The sequence below is a fragment of the Archocentrus centrarchus genome, chromosome 12 (genome assembly GCF_007364275.1).
Source record: "Archocentrus centrarchus isolate MPI-CPG fArcCen1 chromosome 12, fArcCen1, whole genome shotgun sequence".
Classification (NCBI taxonomy): domain Eukaryota; kingdom Metazoa; phylum Chordata; class Actinopteri; order Cichliformes; family Cichlidae; genus Archocentrus; species Archocentrus centrarchus.
In genome coordinates this window covers 7,385,911-7,407,781 of record NC_044357.1, presented here as the reverse complement: position 1 = coordinate 7,407,781, position 21,871 = coordinate 7,385,911, and the positions used below count along the sequence as shown (strand labels likewise).

The window sequence follows — 21,871 nt, the reverse complement described above, 5'->3', positions numbered from 1 at the left end:
GATTCTTTGGACACTGGCTACTTTACTACTTGTTTTCTTACTTAACACTTAATACTCGCCTATCAATCATTCAAGCATTAAAAAAGCACCTAACTCAAGGAGTGAACCAGTGTTGTGTCTGCACATAATAGAAAACATATTAATTTTACATTAGGCACTTTGTTACTAGCAGCCTGCCACAAAAACAAATTTGTTTACATTACTTTTGTTGAGTCTATGAAAAATAGCAAGTGTAAGAGTTTGGCAGGCGTAAAGTGGTATTTTTTGCACTAACAAAGTGATTTCCAAAGAGCTATGAGCCCTCATATCTTGTCATGGTAAGTATATAAAAAATATGGTGTAAATATATAACTACCTAGAGTAGATGAATGGCATCTGAAAGTCCTTAAGAAACTGGAAAAAAATCCAACAAAGACCTGAAACAGGACCTAAGAGGTCTGGCCCTTCAGCTGAGCCATCTACTGGTCACTGAAGCCTCAACAAGAAAATAGTTGAAGGGTGGCTGTCATAATGAAGGGAAGCAGGAAGAAAAGGCTGAGGTGTGCTAAATTACACAAGACCTGGACTGAAATCAGTGAGAACAGGTCTTTTTTGAGGGATGAATAAAAATGAAAAATTTTTGGTTCAAATCGTCGTCAATGAATAGTGGAAAACTATCAATCATGGATTGGCCTCCCCAAAGCCCAGAGCTCAACATTAATGAAGCAACATCCAAAGAAGAGCTTTGAATGTCCTTCCAGAAACCTGGAGAACTATTCCTGAGGGCTAATTGAAGAAAAGTTTGCCTAAGAGAGTTCAGGCTGTGTTGAAGAATAAGTAATTGACTTTCAAGCTTATTACAAACTGTGTTTTTGCCTTATATACTGCATTTCCACGCATATTTGCATATTTAAAACAAATTGCTGCACCCATTTTCCTAACAAAATCTAAAGAAACAAATGGTGGCTTGAGACTGTTGCACAGTACTACATGACTAGCAACAGGCTAAAATGACCCATTTCTAGCATGACATCATCTACCACCCCCTATTCTTTAACTTTTCTCAATGTGATTAAGTCTATTAGTTTGTCAACAGCACAAACAATACTGCTGCATCAGTAGGTGCTTGTTACAAAAAGTGTACTGGAGCCTACGGCATCATATTCACCAGTTTCTTTCTTCTACACATGTTTGCATCCTTTAACTCTGACACTGCTTTAAATAGTATACACAGTATTTGGTTGCATGTCCATTACTAGTTATATACATGAAAATGTGGAAGCTGTAGTGTTTTTGCTCTCATTCCCAACTGAATCGCCCTCTCCCCAGAGTCTGTTTAAACTCTTATGAATGAAACCAGAGGACATCTCTTTCAAAGTGCTACAGATGGCCAAAAATACCTTTATTAATTTTTTGTTTCTACCTTTTGTATTTATAACTTTATGTCAAGAACTTTACATTAGGGAGTCTAAAACATTGGAGACCGCAACTGCTTCTCTGAAACAAAAGCATGGGGATGGGTTAAATTCAGAAAAAAAAAGAAGAAAAAAAAAAAAAAAAGTGGGAGGACAAATGATTGAATTAAAGAAAAAAAAAATCACAGCAGTAAATTAAAATGACAAGAAGCACTTGGAATACAATTAGCTGTCATTTTACAATGTAGATAAAGATTTATTTGCGGAAGCGACCAATACAGGTGATCAGAATATGAATCTTGCCATCTCAATCATAAATGCATTTCTGTCAAAGCTTATCAGAAAAATTAGTTGATCTACACGCACACACACACTCACACCTTTTATGTCTACATCTCATAAATACAATCAATCTGATATACAAATATTTGGATAGATTCATTTTTAGCAACATTTAAAATGCAGTTTTGATCGTGGTTCCTGCTGCTCTGTAGACCACCTCTCGATCAGATCATATTTCACAAGAGAAACTTGAGCTCACGTGGACAAAAAGACCCTGCTGACACATCTTTAGAATTGAAGAACTGATGGGCAGGAGGACACTGAAAATAAATATCTGAAACGTGCAGCATCCTAACACTTTCTTCTCTATGTCATCCATCATGCCTTCTTTACCGAAGGGCAACTGAAGGAAAGCAAACACAGCAGACGAAGCAGTACGGACACAATTCATTCTCACATAAAAACGCCGTCTCCAGTTGACAGAACACCAAAGAGTTGCACATAAAAGTCCAAAATATGAAATTTAAAAAAAAAAGAAAAAAAAAAAAAAAAAGGTGCCGCTCTCTGTCACACATACAAGCAATCACAGCCATCTGGACTTGAGACAGAAAGGGACAGGATGATGATTCTGTTAACAGTGTCAGAGCCGGGCAGCTTTAGAGGAGAGATGCATTTACTGTACACTAAATTAAGCCTACATGAACGTACAGTTTGTGTTTGAATGCATCCACAGATCAGCCTCCATTATTCAACTGTCCATCTTCTGTTTGGATGCAGGAGAAAGCCCTTCAAGGAAAGACACGCCTCTCAGAAACGCATCAGTAAAGATTACTGAACTGGGGGAGAGAAGTGTGGTCGAGTTCTGACGTGACAGATACTGTAATTATGCTCTTCTTAGGTACAGCCAAAAAAGAAAAAAAAGGGTCCTTAAGACATAGAGCAGTTTGTCCATGTGCTTCTTTTACTTTCAGCTAGGATCCTCTGCAATCCAACAAGTCTGTATGTCAGTTGTTTACTTCATCACTGGGTACTGTCGCGGACCACCCAAACGTCCTGAGCGTAGTCCACCTCCTGATGGTGCACTTGTCTGGGGGAAAAACAGCACCAAAGAAAGAGCATTATATAGTGAAAAGGTTATTTAAAAAAAAAAAAAAAAAAAACTAAGGGTCTCACGACTGCAAAACGTTTGAAACCTTGAGTTCATACCGGTGGAAACTGCGAGGGATTATAAAAGGTGACGCCTCCACTGGGTGCAGTCCCCTGGGCACGATCACTCTGTCCAAAGACAAGCAGAATTACTGAAGTGTGAGCAGTGTTACACTAACATCACTTTAGAGCAGATGGAAAGCAGGACACACTTAAAAAAAAAAAAAAAAGAGGTTTGACAACAGTATTAAATGGAGGTCAAGGAAAAGTGAAAAAACAGTGAGGACAGGAGGAGGCAGTGAGGCAGCACTGTTACACATCCATGCAAGCTTTATGGTGGATTAATGAAGCTGTGAGCTCCCGTGACAAGCAAAGGATCTCTCCTGCAAAGATCTCCTGCATGCTTCACTTTTTTATTCTTTGAAATGCTGCTTACCAAATTCATCATCAATGAAACAGATTAGCTTGCTAATTAAAGCCAAGCACAAAAGGAAGCTCTAATTTTGGCATTCTGGTTGTTGCTGTCTTGTTCTTTTGGCAACTAAAAATCAAATTTGCTGTGACTCAATCAAAAGGTAGCTAAGCCCTAAAGGCACCTGTTTTATCATGTATTTTACTTCACACATGGCCATGTTTTCCTATAAAGCCTATAAGTAAATCTTAATACTTTTAACCTGCAGACAGCACTAGATTAGTCGGAGGATTACCAAACCACTGATGATAATCTTCTGAACACTATTCATATCTGTCCTAAATTTCATTACAATCCATTCAATAAAGAAGTCCTTGTATAACAAAAGTTAGTAGAACTCTCATCTTTCTGCCACACAGGAGTTAGAACAACATTTTTGGGCAAGCCCCCCCACAGCTGCTAAGTTTCAGTTTGAACCTACCAACAGATTTCCATTAATAAGTCAAGAAACTTCATTACAAGTATAGCCAGATTTTGCTGACTGTTTGCAGGGTTTAGTTGTGTTGAGTTAGCAATGGTGAAGACAACAGGGGGTGAACAGGCAGACATCCTGGGTTAGATGGGCAGAGAAGCTTTGGGTGCGTGTACTGAAGCGTGCTACTAGTGATGCGGGGTGAGCTAGAAGGGTGGCAGGCGGGGGTGGGACTGGATAATTTAAAGCCCAGCTACAGGTACCTGGTTTAAATGCTGACTCACTTCGCGTGATAAAGAACTCATTGAACTAGAACGTGACAGCTACAGACAGCAGGAGGGAAATAAAACAAAAACACACACAAACCCATATTAATAATCTCACATGCACTGGATTAGTTTTGCTTCTGCTATCAGTTCAGAATGAAAATGAATAAATCAGCATAAAATTATGATTCGAAAAACAGACGCGGGAAGAATTAAATTAGAGCAGCACATGGAACAGAGTTTGTATTATTCAACAAGGCATTTAGCATGAATATGAGGACAGATTTTAATTATACATGCATTTATTCCCATCTTCTTTCCCTCTTACATTAACTTTACAAAAAGCAAACTACACACACTGGCCACTGGCTGTCAAGCATCATATTTCAGTGCTGTTATTACAGGAGCTACAGGCTCGGGCTTACCTCCCCAGACTGTGAGCCATCAGGCACTGGAGGACCTTCTGGGGCAGGTGGTAACAACATTGGGGTGAACATCTAAACAGATTTAAATTAAAAAAAAAAAAAGAAAAAAAGAAAAGAAAAAGTGCAATAGAAAACATTCGGGATGAGTAGAGCTTTTGTTTTGTAATTAATGTCGACTGTCTTATATTCTCCATCAGTATGTTGCTTATTTTTTGTCTTTTTAACTTATCTTTGAAATGTAATACAGAAATAAAGTTCATTACTATTAAGAATATTAAAGGGTTACAAGTAAAGAGTAGAGATACCTGTGGAGCAGCGCTGGTATTTGGTGAATTCTGCTCCTGACTGCCTCCTTCGCTGCCTTCCAGAGGTTGATGATCATCGGGAGCTGAGACAACGATACAAATAAACATGGAATTTGATCTTTAATTGCTTTGCTGCTCTAATTTTTCAAGAATAAAGCAGAATTCCTCTATAAGTCCCAACTGCTGCTTCTTAGAACTGTACTGTAACATGCATACAAGTTATTATACCCTCTCAAATTAATTTAACACACAACACACACACCTGAGCTAGGCACAAACAGGTTTGCAGGAATAGGCATCGGTGCCAAAGGAGCAAAGATGTCCGCTGGAGCAGGGGCTAAACCGCCAGGTTTAGCAGCTCTGCTGGGGTTCAAAACATCCACGTATCTACTCTTAGTGCCTGAGAGGGAAGAAATGCATCTGAGTGGCAAGAAGCATATAAAAGAAGACATACTTCTAATTTTAGAGGTGTTTGTGTAGCCAAAAGCCACAGTGAATAATCCTCATCTCACCTGCCTTCCTGGAAAACATGTTGACAGGAGGACCACTACTTGGAGGTGCAGCAGGCCCTCCAGGACCAGGAACCTGAGGCATCTTGGGGAAGCCAGAGGGTGGTGGTGGAGGTGGCTTGCTCTAAGAGTTTAGAAGAAAAACCACAAGAATCACTGGATTTGTAAAACCTTTAGGCTTTTTTGTACAATACAGTTCTGACTTGGAGTTTGAACTATTACAGACCTCCTCTTCAGGCTCGTTCAAGTCAACCCATCTCTGCTTCTGTTCATCCCACACAATCTGACAAAGATCACAGTGCTCTTATAAGTATTGGCTACATGTACAAGCAACTGTATAAAATATATAGATAAAGTAATGCAGAATAAGAAGGGGAAAAGTGCAAAGTGTAATCGCTATAACTTACAGATTTATTTTTATCATCTGGCAAGTGAGCCTCATTCTTCCCCTTCCCAATGATCCAGCCCAGCCAGCCAACCCCTCTCTGTGTGTGAAAAGATACTAAGTACTCCACTTAACACAAGTGACCACAGTGCAGGCTGAAAAACCCGAGAGCTGATATGTGAAAACGAACCTTTTTTGGAGAATCCTTCTTGACTTTCTTGGTCTCTTCTTTATTGGGCTGTTCAGGAATTGAGGGTGGAGGTGGAGAGGCCTGCTTTACAGCTGAGTTGCTCCGCTCTCTTCCACCAGAGTGAGTGGAAGACTCCGAGGCAGTTCGGGAGCGACGTCCTGATGACTGAATGACAGAAAAGACAGATATGAATAAAATACAGAGACCTCTGCTTTCCCTAGCTAAGGACAACGTATACATTTTTCTCTTATTGTTCACAGACTGTTTTATAAATACTGACTTGATTCCTGATATAGATGAAATTCTAGTAATCAAAAAATGGGATTATGGAGTAACAACACAAACTTAGTAATTTAGAAGCAAAAGTTGAAAATTTACAGTCCACTTGCACTCTGGGTAAGACAGACTTAAGGCGGCAACCTCCAGGGCTACAATATGAAATCAATTTCAAAGTACCAATCCCTAGAGGAGCCACTTGAGGCTGGATTTGATCTGCACTGATGCCAATGTTAAAATGCCAAACTTTACATAACCGTAATTACAGTCTGGTACAAAAACACACACTAAATAGTTTAACTTTACAGGAGGTATGTTTTTATATAATCATTTTTTAAAATTGTATTAAGGTTAAAGTTCAAAAGCATGTTCATTTTGAGTGATTTTTTAAAACTAATTTTTGCCAGCAAAAGCTGCCTCCAAAATGCCTAAAACACATTAGAACTGAACAAGTTAAGCAGAATTACTATACTAGCAGTTGACACAAACACACCAAATGCAATGATGATTGTGAAGTAGTCCGAGATCTCCCGTGACCCTGCAGAACCATAAAGACAACATAGTAAGCATTTACTAGAACATTTAATGAATCAAAAAGTACAGATGTAAGTAAAACAACTGTGACTTTGCCAAAAACACTGTAAAGATATTCATTTAAACATTCACACTGCCAGATACTGACCATCTTAGCCATCTGGTCATAGAAGTCCTTCTGAGGAGTCAGGGAGGTCCTGCGTGGAGAGGATGGAATTGATTGGACAGTCGGCATCTCTACTGGGGATTGTGGTGGGTGCTCTACAGGCGGCATGTGTCCAGGAGAAGGGGGCACGTGCAGAGGCATCTGGGCTGGGGGATGTATAGGTGAGTGTGGAATCTGAGGGTGCATGTGTGGTGACATCTGGCCCACTTGATGAGGGGGATACTGCTGCTGATGGGCTCCTGGATACATATCTGGCTGCTCGGGTTGAGGCTGGAAGGTGGGAGGGGCAAAGCCAGGATTCTGCGGAGGGTAGTTTGGGAAGGGAATCTGGCCTGGTGGTCCACTGAGGGGGACTGGGTAGTACTGGGGCACATCAGTAGAAGGTGAGCGCTGAGGAGGGGCCATCCCATCTTGGAGGATGGAAGTGGGAGCTGAAAGAGTACAAGAGATGAAATTTGATGCATTTTAAATGTGTCAGACATTTCAGACAAATTAAACATGTACCAAAAAAATTTTAAAAAGCAAAGGTTTGACAACATCTACATATACATACACACACACACACACACACACACACACACACACACCTGGAGGCATCAACTGGACTCCTTGTGGTGGCGGCCCCGGCAGTAATGAGCTTATGAGTGGGTTGTCAGGGGCTGAGCCATCCGTCTCCAGCGGGATGCTATACGGTTCAGGTGGACTCGGTTGGTCCAAGTCAGAGCTGGGGCTGCTGCAGTCAAACTGTGTAGGAGTTGTTCTGTCTGCATTGTATGTGATCACTCCCGTCTAAGAAACACAAAGCATCAGACTTTAGTTAGACTGATACAAATTGCTGTTTATGCATAACCTTCATATCTAACTTAAACAGTATTCAGATGATGTTTACATGCCCTCTCTATATGAAAATTGTTTGTAGTCATATGTGCCGATTTAAAATTTTCAGTTGAGACAAACGCTTTTCCATCTCCTCACTTTGATCTGTCCATCCAGCTGTCTCAGGCGAATCAGCCATTCAGGCTCAACGAACAACTCCTGCTCCGGCTTCTCTTTTAATTGTGGATCGAAGAACCGCAGCTTTTGAGACATCTGTTGGCAAACAGTATAACAGTAACTCTTGACAGAATGAACACTGCAGTGTATCTAAGTGGTTCTATATAGGCAAAAACACAGCTAAAAGAGGAGGAGAAGAATGATCGTATACCTGTATGATCTGACTGATGAAAACAGGGGAGTAGTAAGAAGGCTGAATGAGGACAGTCTTTGAGATAACTTCACAGTAGTGAAAGGCCTGAGCGCTCAAGCCTGCTTCAGCCAAGCGACATGCATAGATCAATTTGAACACCTAATATGAGACAGGAAAAAAAAAAACAAAATAGTGTGTTAGCAGAATAGTGTGTTACTTCTTAGTAATTTATCACTGATAAAACATTACTGCAATATGTACTAAACCAGTCTCCACAATCAGTGCAGTCAATTATAAGGTTCTTGGTGTTTGTTTATTTACTGGTGCCAGAAACAAAACAAAAAACCCACCTGGAAATTTGGCAGTGAACAGGGCTGGGAGCCCAGAGACTGAGCATACTCATAGGCCTCAGTCCTTTGGATTGCTTCATTAGTCGCAAATTGAAAAAAGGGCAAACTAAAGTGAAGAAACAAAGATGAGGTTACATATATTGCTTGTTTTCTATAAACTTTGAGATCATTTTAAGATGACCTCCTGGAGACAGGTGTATGTGACTATTTCATTAACCTGTGGTTGGAGCCAATCAGGACCATCTTGGTGCTCTTCTTTGTGAAAACCCCAAGACCAACTTGAGCCATCAAATAGCAGAAGTGTGCGGCATCAATCAGGCCCTTAGAAGCTAACATAAGACAAAATGAGAGCAAACAGAGTGTGAGGGTCTGCCTTTGTTGCCAACGCTCTTGATTACTGAATTTTTGATACAATCTTACCAAGTGTGTCGCCCATAGTGGTAATTGTGCGAGTATCCAAGTCCAGGGTGTGTGAGAGGTTGGACAGCACCATGGCCAGATGAGGACGCCAGTCTCCCCACTTCTCCTCTCCACAGCACTGAATGGGTACAAGACATGTTAGCTAGGGCAGAAATAAAGACATGCAGGTTCTCCACAGGCCGTCTTAACTAGTGTCTAACCCCCAGAAGACCCTGCGTCCTCATATAGGGACATTACATTTTGGCTTTGCTGCACCTTAAACGTCATTCTGCTCTGAATAGTGTTTCAGACACATTGACTTTGTTGTGTTATGCTGAAAAATAAACCCACTGTCTCCATCTGAAGACATTTCAGCTTTTACAAAAGTATGTAACCACCAAAATACAACTTCCTGATCGAAGAGGAAGCTTAGTTTATATATATAGATCAAGTCCATCTAATCACAAATATCTTACGGTGGCTGATGCAGGCATCCTCCCCGACATCAGCTGGTACACTGTCTGAAGAGGGTCATTGATGGGCAAACTGTTAGCAAACCTATACAACAAAGACACATGCAAAAAAAATATAATAAAATATGTGTATATAATAATCATAAAACAAAGTAGTGTGAATTCTAAACTTTGGTACATCTGATCCTTTACCTTGTCATGACACGTGCATGTGTCCTGTTGTCCATCTTACTGGCCAACAGCAGAGCGTGACCCCAGAGACCTCCCTTCATGGCTGCTTCTAGTGCATCCTAATTCGACAAAGTTCAGATGTTCTAAATCTTGCAAATTAAAACATCAATGCATTTCTTATGTACATTTATTACCTTCTTGCGGCCAAACAGCAGCAGCTCCCTGAAGCGTTCTGTTTCTTTGCCAACATTCTCTGGGACAGTCATGAAAGTGTCTGATAGTAGGGATAGCGGTCCGGCTCCAGGCTCTTCCTCGGCTCTTGCCAGTGGCTCATTATTAAAATCAATTAAGTTGGCTTCATTAGGACTCTTGCCGGGAAGCCAGACAGAGCGATGCTCCTTCAGCAAGAGGTCAGCAATGTCTGTGCCAACAACAGTCTTAGGAAACAGAGTATGAGTCAAAATGCTGTTTCATGCAAATGTGAAAAGCCACACTTTTGCCTTTATTTCAATGTGTGACAAGTTTAGTGGTGTCTGCACAGTCTCACCCCATTCTGTCTACATAGCAGCATGATGAAGTCCCAGAGCAGGCGGGCAGAGTCCCTGTCTAAGAGGTTGTTATCACGGGAACACTCCAGTGCTTTGTTCTGGGAGAATTTGATCACATCCACCTTATGAGTTTCTTCCCTGAGGAATATCAGACAGATGAGAGACAGGAAGTCATTGACTAATCAATGCTACTTTCCATTTGTGTGTGTGTTGGGGGGGGGGGCATGGTGTCATCACATAGGGCGTTTGAGGCCCTGACCCTCTTTGAGCAAGCACAGTGGGAAGGAAAAAGTTTCAAAGGAAGAAACCTCTGTAAGCACAGTTGTGCGTAAGGGGAAAGAAGCGACCACAAATCTTTTTATCCCAATTATTTTGTTTTCATATATATTAGTAGCCAAAATTATAATTGAATTTCAGATCTGATTAATCACCCAGTCCTCTCTCCAAAGCTTTAAAAAGGTAGAAGCTAAGAACAGTGTTTGAGAGCTAAATAAGGTAGAATTCACTTACTTGACAAGAGGTCCAGGGAAAGCACGCAGTTCTGCCTGTTCAGGGGTATCCTGCAGCATGGTCTAAAAAAAATAAAAGAGACATTTCACATAATAACTGTTAATTTTATATATTCTCAAAATGCATTTAAGGTGCCTGTCAGTGTAAGTACAGGCAACTGTTTACTTTTCTTTTTTTTTTTTTTTGGACTTCCATCAGCAGATAATGGACATCCTCATTACTGTTCCATCTGCTGGTCATTGTTTATGAAGATAAATTTAAATAAACAAGAAGTGAAGTCACTGTCAGACAACTACATTTCAGCTAATGCAATGCCTCTTTTTCCCTTTACACAGGATGCTTACCTGCTTACTGCCAACACCAGCTCAAAAGCTATTGGTCAATATAACTGAAATTGTAAGCACAAGTCTTGTCTCTTTCCTACTTCATGGGTAAAGCTGTGTATAACCCTCCAGTGGTCTTTAAGTGTCAGTGGTTTCAGATCATTTGGTGTTCTACATCTAACATTCTTAATCTACCAAAGTGAAGCAGTTATTCTTAGATTCATCACATCCTTGTGAGAAAATAAGCATTTTCTTCATAAAAGACACACAGCCCATTACAGCTTTAGTGCTATTCAGTATGCTAGGCTTAGTGAACCCAGAGTAATACAGCTCTTTTACAACACTGAACCAAAAACATCTTTACAAAGTCCTGTAGTCTAGGCTACTGTGTAAACAAATTAACATTTACAGCCTCACATTTGCTTAAATATTTTTTCTATATTCCAAACTTTAAATTACATAATCCCCAGCAAACAGTGTTAACAAAACAACAACAAAACAAAACAATAAAAAACTGAGATATGGTCTGTTAAAGCCATACCTCAAGGTTGTGGATATCAACTAGAGCAGGTTGTCCTTCTGAGGGGAGATTTGGCAGTACTTGAACCAGATGACCACCAGGTCCAAAGCGGGCACAGCGGTGAGGTATGGTGAACTTCTCTGGAGTTGCGGGACGAGGAGGAGCTAGAGGGGAAACAAAGAATCAGACCAAAAGTACTTGACTGAACTCTGCTCAAGACCCTGCTTGGGTTTGTAAGCCTTAAAAATGAAAACTGGCTCAAGGTCTGGAGATTGTGTACTTACGCTGCTCAGGTGCAATCCAGGTGCTTTCTGCTGTGTACTCAGAGGGATAGTACTGGCTGTAGTTCTGAGATGCATCAGTCTGATTTGGGTATTGCCCATAGGAATAATCCACAGGGAGAGTGCTGTCACTAACTAACCCTAAGTCAGGCTGGCTCCTGTACACCTGACTCTGCAGGAAAGAAAACAAACAAACAAAAACAGAATTATTCATTAAAAGGCAAATTAAAAATAAATAAATGAAACAAACAAAAAACCAAGAGACTTTATATTAGAAAAACAAACAAACAAAAAAACCAACTCACAATTCTCAAATGGATACACACAAAAAAGTTTGATCAAACATATTAAGCTGGACTCTGGCAGTATTTCGATACATGACTGACAAAGATCTAAAAACATAATTAAAGCAAAACAGATGAGAAAAAAATACGTTCATGAACTGAGTTTTGCTTTACTGTATTTTGACAGTGATTACTCAAACTGTGGTCTGATCTCCATTTAAAGTAAGACAAGGAGACACATTCAGACTCCAGGCTGGAAAAAATAAATAAATAAGTCGATCTGTGTGCTGCTCCAAAGCTACTTAATGCAAGTTGTTTCAGTTAAGGGAACGAGACTTGATGCGTGCCTTGCAGGAGTGTAAATATAAATAAATAAACAAACAATAAATTAAAAAAAATAAAAATAAAAAATAAAAAAAAATAAAAAAATCAGGTCACTGATAAAGTTTGCTCAAATAACACTGGTTGTGATTTGTGTCAATCACAGCATCTGCAAGCACTTCAATGACCACCCCCCCCCCAAAAAAGGCAAAAAGCTTTTTTTCCTGAAGACCTGATTGACGATCAATACACAATATACAATTAACCTATCGTTGTCTTCCTGCAAGGAATGCTTAAGCCAACCTTTGAGGCAAATCAGGTCACAGTGACAGTTTTAACACTGAAGTGAACGCCTCAATAGAGGAAACGCAAGTCAAACACTGAGGAACTTAATTTAACTCAAAAAGGAAAAATTACTGTTAAAACTGAACCTGCATCACCTGTTCTAACTGCTGTAAGTTCTCCAGCCTGTATGAGCTTTGCTGAAGTGACTTTGGGGATGAATTCTGTTGTGGAGTCACCAGCAGAAGGGATCAAGATGTCACACCTACGAGGCTTGAAAAGGTTTTTGTTGCCTTTAACTAAATAGATCTGATTTTTCTTTTTAGGACAGCAGCTTAAGGGTTTATGAGCCTATTAATATAATGTTAGAGAGAGCCTACTATGTTTCAGTCAGATAACAGCACGTACAAAAAGAATACAAGGGAAAAAAAAAAAAAAAAATACAAACAACAAAAAACATAATTTACCTGTTGTGATCGTGAGCTGAAGCTGCTCCGTCTGCTGTGGTGACTGTGGGAGCTGCGTACGCTGTGCGCCGACTGCTCGCTGTGGACACTGCGCCGGTCAAAGTCATCGCCATACATGTCTCCCTGACGACGATAGTCATCATCAAAGCTGGCGTCGTAACCGGGATAGTATCGCCACTGGTCATCATAACCAGCTTTCCTGCGAGCAAAGTGTAGACCGTTGTAAATCGAATTGCACAAAACAAAAAACAAAAAAACAAACTGATGCAATGCATCATGTAATAACACACAAGAGGTAAGCATTTGAAATAGGCTTAAAACATCTGATGCACCAAACCTAGATTTTTCTTTCCCCACACATGAACAGCAGCACTTCTTACACCACCTTTTATTACCCACCACTAAACATACATTATTATAACAATTTCATGATAAGCAAATGGTTTTCTCTGCATACCTAGCAGGATACATTTGTGGATTAGCGTAGCTCTCTCCTCTTACGTAGCTATCATCGTAAGGCCAGTAGGATTGGTCATAGTATCCTCTGTATCGTGGGTCATAGTGTCCATAGTATCCTTTACATAGAAAATTTTAAAAGGAAGACAGGGGGATACACATTAAAAATGACTATACAGTGTAGTATTAATGCCTTTTTTAAACTGTCTTTCAACAAAGGCAATACAGAAAATGGAAAACTGTGATGGTAAATTTTCAAAGCTTTAAAACTATAGCCCATACCTCCATAGTACTTGGCATAATTTGCATAATAATCACTATAGGCACTTTGGTTTGCTCTGTGGTAATCTTCGGGATAGCCTTGCCTTTAGGGGAGGGAGAAAAGAGAAAAGTAAATAAATAAAAAGGTACGATTTATGGATAAAGCAATACAAATGTCTAAACACAGATAATTTCCAACCAAACTAACCTCACTGCAGGCAATTCTTTAACTCTCAAAATTCTCTTAAGATAGTTTAAAAACTCCATGTATGACTACATGAAAAGACTTTGGCTTCACATACGATACATACTGCGCAAGTCATCTTGTGAGCCAAAGAAAAGAGTTTCACAAACCTGGATGATGGTCTGTCAGAGTACTGACTGGCTCGAGAGCTGGGGCGCTCTGGCTGAGGCTCTCTGTACTGGTAGTTTGGATCATGATAACCCTGGGTTTGCCCCTCATATCTGCCATACCAAGGATCTGCTCTGTTCCTGTATGGCCCAGCCTGAGAGGTAAAAGCACCAATAATGGGTTTTCTGTGTAAATTACATTACAATAACATTTCTCTTACTATATCAGAAGTGGGAGATAAATAATCACATACTTGCATAAGGAAAAGGACATCTTACACGTACTTGATAATATGGCTGTGCTCTAGGATCCCCAGATGGAGGTGGGTACTGGCCAGAAGGATATGGTGCTCTGCTATCTGGATATTCTCCATAATTACCATAATAGCCGCTATACATCTGACCCGGCACTGGAGGAGGCCCATATCCTTGATGGCTGCCTGCAGAAGACGGTGGTCGAGGTGGCTCCACAGGAGTTGACTGGGGAGCTCCTGGAGGACCTTGAGGCCTGGGAGGGTTTGTACTAGCAGGAGGAGGAGCATTTCCTGCTGAAGGCCCCTGTACTGGAGCAGGATACTGGCCACTGGGAGGTTGTACTCCACTCACAGTAACAGGAGGAGTATCTTTTTGTCCATGTAGTGCAGCCTGAGAATCTACTACCTTAGGAGGTTCTGTTGGGGGCTGCTGGGTATTGGAGGTTGCTTGCGAGGGTGCTGGTGGTACCTGTGCAGTAGATGACAAGGTTGGAGTCTGGACAGAGGCATTCGCTTCCACTCGTAGTCCCTGTTGAGCATCTTTGGTGACCTGTAGGTAAAATCCATTACTAGATTGTGGAGACTCGTGAAGAGAGGAAGGGTGGCCCGAAGCCTGGGTTTGGGCTTTTGATTGGTGCATAGAAAAATCAAGCAGTTCATAATTTGATGGCTGATTATGATTAGAAGAAAGATCATTCATAAGAGAAGCTTGCAGATTAACTTGGAGAGCAGAGTGGCTGTCTCCGCCCAGTGATTGGCCCCTTGAAAGAGGAGGGCGGACAGATTGAGGATGCGGTGGCACTGTGATTTCTGATGTTGCAGCTGCTGTGCTGTCTCGAGTCAGATTGAGCGGACCGTTATTAGAAGCTGAAGCACCAAAACTCAGGATTCCAGGAGAAAAGAGCGGATTTTGATTACATGTTACTGAAGGTGGTTGGGAGGTACTGGCGCCGTGTCCCTGTGTAACTGATCTCACAGGTGGGGTAGTTTCCCTAAGGCTACTTTGAGTGACTGCTTGAGGAGTGGTACTAGGGGGAATTACACTGTAATTAGACACTGGTGGGGCAATGAAAACAGGCTGGTGGAGCGAGCTAGGTACAAGGAGCGTTGCATAGCCCGGGTTGCCTTGAGAGTCATTAGGCTCTGCCTCATTCACCTTTGGTGGGTTCTCTAGGTTCTCTGAGTGTTGATGAGAAGATGGCTGGGTTCTTTGGGAGGGCTGCAGGTCCAGTGGACCATCCTCTGGAGGCTGGATAACATCAGCACTGGGTTCTCGTAAAGGGGCAAGAACTGTTGGGGCAGCAGGGGCAAGGAGGATGTTGGCACCCAAGCTCGTAGGATCATTCTGAGCCCACAGAGTAGTGGCAGGGCTCTCACAGGGCTGATTAATCCCATGAGCACGGGATGAAGGTCGAGAGTGAGAATGAACCCCTGGGTGTGTCAGATGAGGTACACCACCTCCAGCACCTGCAGGCAGAGGGTGCCCTGGACCATAAATGTTTTCCATATTATCTGGTGGCTGCTCCATATTGCCCGGTGTACAATCTGTACCCCTTTCTGCAACCATTTTAGCCCTGTCAACCTCAGCAGGACGCACCCCAACCCCATGTGAGCGCACAGGTTCGAAAGAGCTGTTAGCACTGGCCTGAAAAATACCGGTTGGTTTGGGAGGGCTAGGTGTGGGAGGCCAAATTTGCTCCAGGGAGCTCTGTTGTACACCAATATCTCCAGGTGGGGAAGTGTCAATCTGTTCAAAGTAGCCTCCAGCAGCAGCAGGCTGATTAGGATCATCAGAGAGCCGTGGGCTTTCCTGCTGAATAAAGGTGCCTACCACTCCCTGGTGTCGACGAGTGCCTGTTCCACTTCCATGGCTCATGTTGCTGTAGTTGGATGACACACTGGCGGATCTCATTGGCCTTGGAATTGAATCTGGAGTCTCCAGGTTGGGTCCAGTTTCAAAGTGGTCAACGCCGTGGGGTGCAGTAGCAGCAGGACTACTGTGCATTTCACTGGGTAATACTTCCTGGTTTGGGACACACTCCAAATTCTCTACATGGTCAAACTGGGAATCACCTGGCTTCTGAGCATTTCCTTGTGATGGACGACTGCCATCATTCATATAAGGTACTTGTGAATGATCGTAAAGAGAAGCTCCTTGGTAATCAGAAGAAACATCTGCATGACTACTATGTGTCTGCTGGTTGCTGTGATGTTGAAAAGTTCCAGCAATACCATTCGCTGCCTTATTTCTCTCTCCAGACAGTGTTTCCTCATTTTCCACATCACTGTCTTTGAAGAACATTGAAAGTGTACCAGATTCCTGGAAATGTGGAACTGGGGCTGGGACAGAACTAGGCCCAGGCCCAGTGCTGGATGAATGCTGAGATCCAGTAGCATCAGGTAGAGGCTGAGGATAGCCCATACCAGTACTCATTTGGTGGTAGCCTGAGTCCTGTGGAGGCTGGTTAAACCAAGGATCTGGTGGAGCAGAGCTCTGACTGAAGTAATTCTGTGTTGGGAAATGGGAATTATGCTGCTGGGGCCCATTTGGGTCTGGCCACTGATTAGTGGGGGGTTTTAGTGGGTGTTGAGGAGGAAGAGAAACCTGATTCTGGAGATGTACAGGTTGGGTTGGAGGGGTAGGGGTGTTGTGATGGGGTGATGGGCTGTGGGAGGGGTACATCTGAGTTTGTGGAGGTATATTAAATGGCTGTGGTTGAGGGTCACTAGTAGGCTGGAAATAGTTCTGAACAGATGGAGGGCGACTTCCATGATCAGGGGCCCACTGAGAAGAGGAGGTGGTGGGAGGTAGTGGGTGGAAGGGGACCAACAGAGGAGCAGACTGTCCTTGAAATTCTGGGTTCAAAGGTGTCTGACTTGGTTCTGAGGTTGTAGCCACAGGTGCTGACTCTGTGGATGTGGATGGTGTCTGTTCTCTCGAATTAAAATATCCCTGTTCACTATGTGAGGATACATATCCTGTTGGACCAAGGGGTGCTGTACCGTGAGGGTTGAAGGGGTTAACTCCAAGAGGAGCAGCCGTGGCACCCTCTAGTACCTGTGGTTGTGGAGGCAGCCCCGAGCCATGTTGAGGGTACATGGCATTAGGTGTTGTTTGCATTGGTGCAGGGTTGCTGTTAGGTACTGTTGGGAGTCCTCCTGCAGCCATAGGGGGAGGCGCTCTACTAAAAGCAAAAGGGTCTGTCATGGGTTGGGCAGCAGGAGGCATTGTGGGAGCAGCTGCTGCAGCATGCTTGTAAGGCCTGGTCCTGCGAAACATATTAGGCCCAGAAGGAGGAGGGCCAGTGGCTCCTGGGGGTCCAGTCCGGGGAGGGGGCTGCATGTCTGCAGAGTTATCAGGTCCGAGGACCAGGTCACTCTAAGAGATCTCACTGAAGACTGAAGTCAGGCGTAGCTGAATAAAGACAAAGATAGAGGAAGTGTTTAACAACAACAAAAAAAAAACCCTGCCTCTTTGAGGTACTTTACCACACCTTTGTTTGTGTTTTAGCCTGTGGTCCTGTTCAAATCAAATGGTCCAACGTGGCAAGTTCTACATCAGCTTTTAAGATGCTGTGGTGGGTAAATATATATAGTGCTCTACTTAGTAAAACATACCTAATTGACTGCAATGAATACTAGCTTCAGTTACATTATCTGGTCTTAAGTCAATTGGTTTGTAAAACGTTTAATGCTCGTCTTATGCAAATATGAACCAAAGCATTTCTGTAAGTCTACACATTGGTAATAAAACATATCACCTATGTGAAAAAACGCTTGAAAATATTGACCGTGCCATTTCATCCATAGTTGTTTCTTGAGTTTGACGTTACGAAAATGATTTAGTTACATGAGTTGTGTCACCATCTTGCACATCTCTGCAGCCTTTTCTGTTAAAATGGTAAAGTTAATAGGTGGGGCGTTTAAATTGCGACACTACAAATGTAATAATAAGACCAAGGCCATGATTATCATTTGACAAATAAAGATACTATGCGTTTCTCAGTAGGAGGTCGCGTCGAGCTAATACGGCCTGACAATATGCATTTCAAATGTTGGAGTTAGAGATTAACAACATACGGAACGAACGTAACGGGAAGGTAGGTTTGACTAGATGAGCTCTACCAGAGAGATCCCGGATCTTTCAGGCGCCCTGGGAAATAAATTCACCAAGAGTCGTTGCACGCTTGTAAGCCTCGTAACGTTAGCACCGCTGACCTGCCAACTTACAAAAGTCACAAAATTAGTCTGCTGAGACACACGCTGCCTACTTCTTACTACTATCTGACACTTAAAATATAAACGGTTGCTATATATTTTTGGTCTGGTACGACATTAATACAGTGTTACACATTAAGCGGCAGTCGGGGAAAGGTCCGGTGATTGGCACAACAGCTAACGGGAATCCTACAGTGCTCCGTATGTCGTAAAAGCCGGAGCCAGCAAATCTCTAACACCTAAAGTCTGCCCGATTTCGCCCTTATCCCAAGCAGTTCAATGGGTAACGAAAGCCCTATAATTTCCGTACAAACTCAGCACTGACATGGTAACACACCGATAAGTTACAGTTCGCTGGCCACTCGTCGAGCATAATGTAACAGGTTCACTGCCTGGTCAGCTAGCATTAGCATTGCCGCTCACTTAGCATTCCCGGCTAACTAGCTGTGCGCTAATCACAAGGTAACAGTTTCGTGCCTGATACAGACACCAAATTAAAACGTCCAGAGTAAAGCATTGTTACTTATGTTATAGATATACCCTTACCCGCTGTCGGAAATGTGTACAGAAATGAATAAATTCTTACAAATGTGCTGGACACTGAGTCTGACACAACGCCACCATCTTCAATGAACACATCCTACTAGGCTACGTGTACAAGCAGCGTCACGGGCCAAACAACGTTTGCGTCACAAGAGGGCGGGGCTTATTAGAGAACCTTTCCGTGTTTATGTGTCCTGCGATTCAACTGAAGTTCAAAATTCACTGATTTTTCTTTATGGTCATGTAATCCAAATATCATCCAGAAAACACACACACACACACACACACACACACACACACACACACACACACACACACACACACACACACACACACACACAGAAAACTGCGTTCGATTTGTACACGCAAACTGCAAAACAATTTTAATGCACTTAAAGAGGCATAAATCGGGACTTCTGACTCTAATAATGACAGGTATGCCTCAAGACATATCGACATACTAAGTTATGTGCGCAAAAAACTCTGTAATAGTGAGGTATTATAACAGACTACCATTATAGAGTAATTGTGCCACTAATTCTGCAAATAAAGAACGCAAATAGGCATGTGTCCACTTGGGAGCACTATAGTATCATCCAGGCAAAACCCACTTTCTTATTATTGGTAAAGCATGCAGACATGAGCCACTGAAATTTACATGTGGCAGTCTGTTTAAATACCAGGTTCCTTTCCACCTGAAGTCAAATAAAACTTAAATATAAAGTGATTTTGTCTTACTGAATACACTCCCGTCAGAGTCAAAATCTCAAATATACTTTATTGTTAGTTCTGCAATATGTACAGGACACACACAGGATCAGAATGTCATTTCCCCCTGACCCACAGTGTGCAGCTACAATCAATCAAAATAAAATGAAACAGAGAGCTATAAGAATGTGAGATACAGATATGAAAACATATATGGGGCATCAAAATATGACAATGAATGGCACAAGATATATATACAATTATTGATGTCTGTGTAAAAAAAAAAAAGGCATGAGGTGTATGAGGTTATTCTCAAAATTATATAAATCATTGCAAGTCTATGTACATTACAGTGCAAGTGAGCAAACATCAGTATGAGACAGAATGTGTAAACAGCAACAATATTGTCTTCTGTACACAACAGCAGCATTAAAGTCCTTTATGTAATGGCTGTATTTAAGATGTGGTGCTTGTGTGCTATGTTCCTGTTCAAATGTCTTATCGGGAATGTCGGTATGCAGACAAAAGTATTTGGCCACAGCGCTTACTCATTATTTTTCTGGGCTTTGTCCTGAGCCTCTTAATTCCAGTGAAGGGAAATCTTAATGCTTCAGCTTATCAAGAAATTTTAGACAATTCTGTACTTCCAACTTTGTAAAAACCGTTTGAGGAAGGCCATGTTCCAGCACAAATATTCCCTGGTGCACAAAGCAAAGTCCAGAAATGCATGGCTGGATGAGTTTGGTGTGGAAGAACCTGATTGGCCTTCACAGCGCCCTGACCTCAAACCCTCTGAATACCTTTGGGATGAACTATAGTAGGACAGAGACAAGTGTCTAAAATCAGTGTTTGACTTCACAAGGTATTAGGCTTCAGCCCCCATATGACCTGAATTGGAAATCTGTTGAGAAAACAAATGCAGGGAAGGATGGATGAAATTAGGCGTTCATTTTATTGTGACAGAAAAATATACAGTACTAACCTCTATTTTTATAACAGGAATGCATTATAGCCTCCCATGACAGTACCACTAGTCCGTCACTACTATGTCACATATAGCAGTTTTATGACATACTTGTTGAGTCCACTTTGTAGAGTCATGGTTGGAAAAGACAAACAACAGAAACCAAACACTCTCGCTGGAGAGTTTAAACACCCACAATGTGAGAATACAACTGTGTCTTGTTCACACACCTCCTTTTCCTCTACTTTCACTCAGACATGTCAACCGAAACCTGCCCTCCCACTAGACTGTATCAGGTGACTTCGAGGCCATGGGGCAGGTTTGAACAGACCTTCTCGTTTACACCTAAACTCCCCCTCCATGTCTTGAGTAATACTGAGCTCCTGGTAAGCCCTGGTCACTGTCAATGTAGCATCTTGTTGAAGTGTAAAACACAGTCTCTTTGAAAACAGGAAAAACACAAGAAGTAATGTAATGAAATCAAACAGCACATCTGAAAGGATTATTTCATATTATTATATTTCTGAGCAGTTGTTGCCTTTAAATTGTAAACTGAATGTTGCAGAACAAGAGACTAATAATTTATATCAGTCGCAGATGTTCTGATGGGTTTTCTACTGTTTTTTCACATTTTAACAAATTATCAAATCTCAAATTTGTCCTACTGCCAAACATTAAGCAAATTTAAGATTTACTTATATTCCTGTATAGTGGCCCCTTACTCAAGCAGTTCACACATGTACCTAACAAGCAAAAGATTAAAGATTTTAAAGACAAATTCACCATAAAAAGGATTCCACAAATATGTACGACAAATATCAATGAAAAACTTAATTTTTTTCACTGTATGGAACTACACTTACCAGCCACTTTATTAGGTACACCTGTTCAGCTGCTTGTTAATACAAATAGCTAATCAGCCAGTTTCATTAAAGAAACTCAATACATTTATATAAACATGCAGAGATGGTCAAAATGAAGTTCAAACTAAGCATCATAATGGCGAAGAAAGGTGATTTAAGTGACACCATAGAGACTTTGAACATACCATGGTTCTTTGGTGAAAGACACGGTGGTCTGAGTATTTTAGAATTTGTTGATCTACTGTGATTTTTCCATACAACTATCTCTAGGGCTTACAGAGACTGGTCTAAAAAAAGAAAAACTAGCCAGTGAGCAGCAGCTCTTTAGGGAAAATGCCTTGTTGATGCCAGAGGTCAGAGGAGAAAGGCCAGGCTG

General features: G+C 41.7%; 1 protein-coding gene across 5 annotated transcripts; it reads right to left on the bottom strand.

Moving 5' to 3' along the window:
• Positions 1–1,624: 1,624 nt before the first annotated feature.
• On the bottom strand, positions 1,625–19,091 carry sec16a (SEC16 homolog A, endoplasmic reticulum export factor). Of its 5 annotated transcripts, XM_030742521.1 has the most exons (32): positions 19,004–19,091; positions 17,694–17,772; positions 14,231–17,614; positions 13,949–14,100; positions 13,616–13,698; positions 13,335–13,452; positions 12,878–13,076; positions 11,527–11,695; positions 11,264–11,406; positions 10,400–10,461; positions 9,889–10,027; positions 9,536–9,778; positions 9,363–9,460; positions 9,174–9,255; positions 8,719–8,836; positions 8,516–8,627; positions 8,299–8,404; positions 7,967–8,107; positions 7,738–7,851; positions 7,350–7,551; positions 6,745–7,193; positions 6,556–6,600; positions 5,787–5,951; positions 5,619–5,696; positions 5,438–5,494; positions 5,215–5,335; positions 4,965–5,102; positions 4,703–4,785; positions 4,398–4,469; positions 3,970–4,029; positions 2,883–2,951; positions 1,625–2,763 (listed from the first exon to the last, which is right to left on the bottom strand). In XM_030742521.1, the coding sequence occupies exons 3-32, from the start codon at positions 17,540–17,542 to the stop codon at positions 2,689–2,691; spliced, it is 7,005 nt and encodes a 2,334-aa protein (XP_030598381.1). In that variant the 5' UTR covers positions 17,543–17,614; positions 17,694–17,772; positions 19,004–19,091; the 3' UTR covers positions 1,625–2,688. The 5 variants fall into 5 exon arrangements, with proteins under 5 accessions (XP_030598381.1, XP_030598380.1, XP_030598383.1 ...); XM_030742520.1 differs by lacking the exon at positions 17,694–17,772 and having other exon boundaries at positions 19,004–19,090; XM_030742523.1 differs by lacking the exon at positions 17,694–17,772 and having other exon boundaries at positions 3,991–4,029; positions 19,004–19,090.
• Between the last annotated feature and the right edge of the window lie 2,780 nt (positions 19,092–21,871).

Excerpts from the sequence above, each read along its gene's own strand:
- sec16a (XM_030742521.1), bottom strand. The coding sequence starts at position 17,542 with ATGCAGCCCCCTCCCCGGACTGGACCCCCAGGAGCCACTGGCCCTCCT. Across the intron at positions 10,462-11,263 it reads TTGATATCCACAACCTTGAG|ACCATGCTGCAGGATACCCC; the intron begins GTATGGCTTTAA and ends TATTTTTTTTAG. Across the intron at positions 4,470-4,702 it reads ATACCAGCGCTGCTCCACAG|ATGTTCACCCCAATGTTGTT; the intron begins GTATCTCTACTC and ends AAATCTGTTTAG.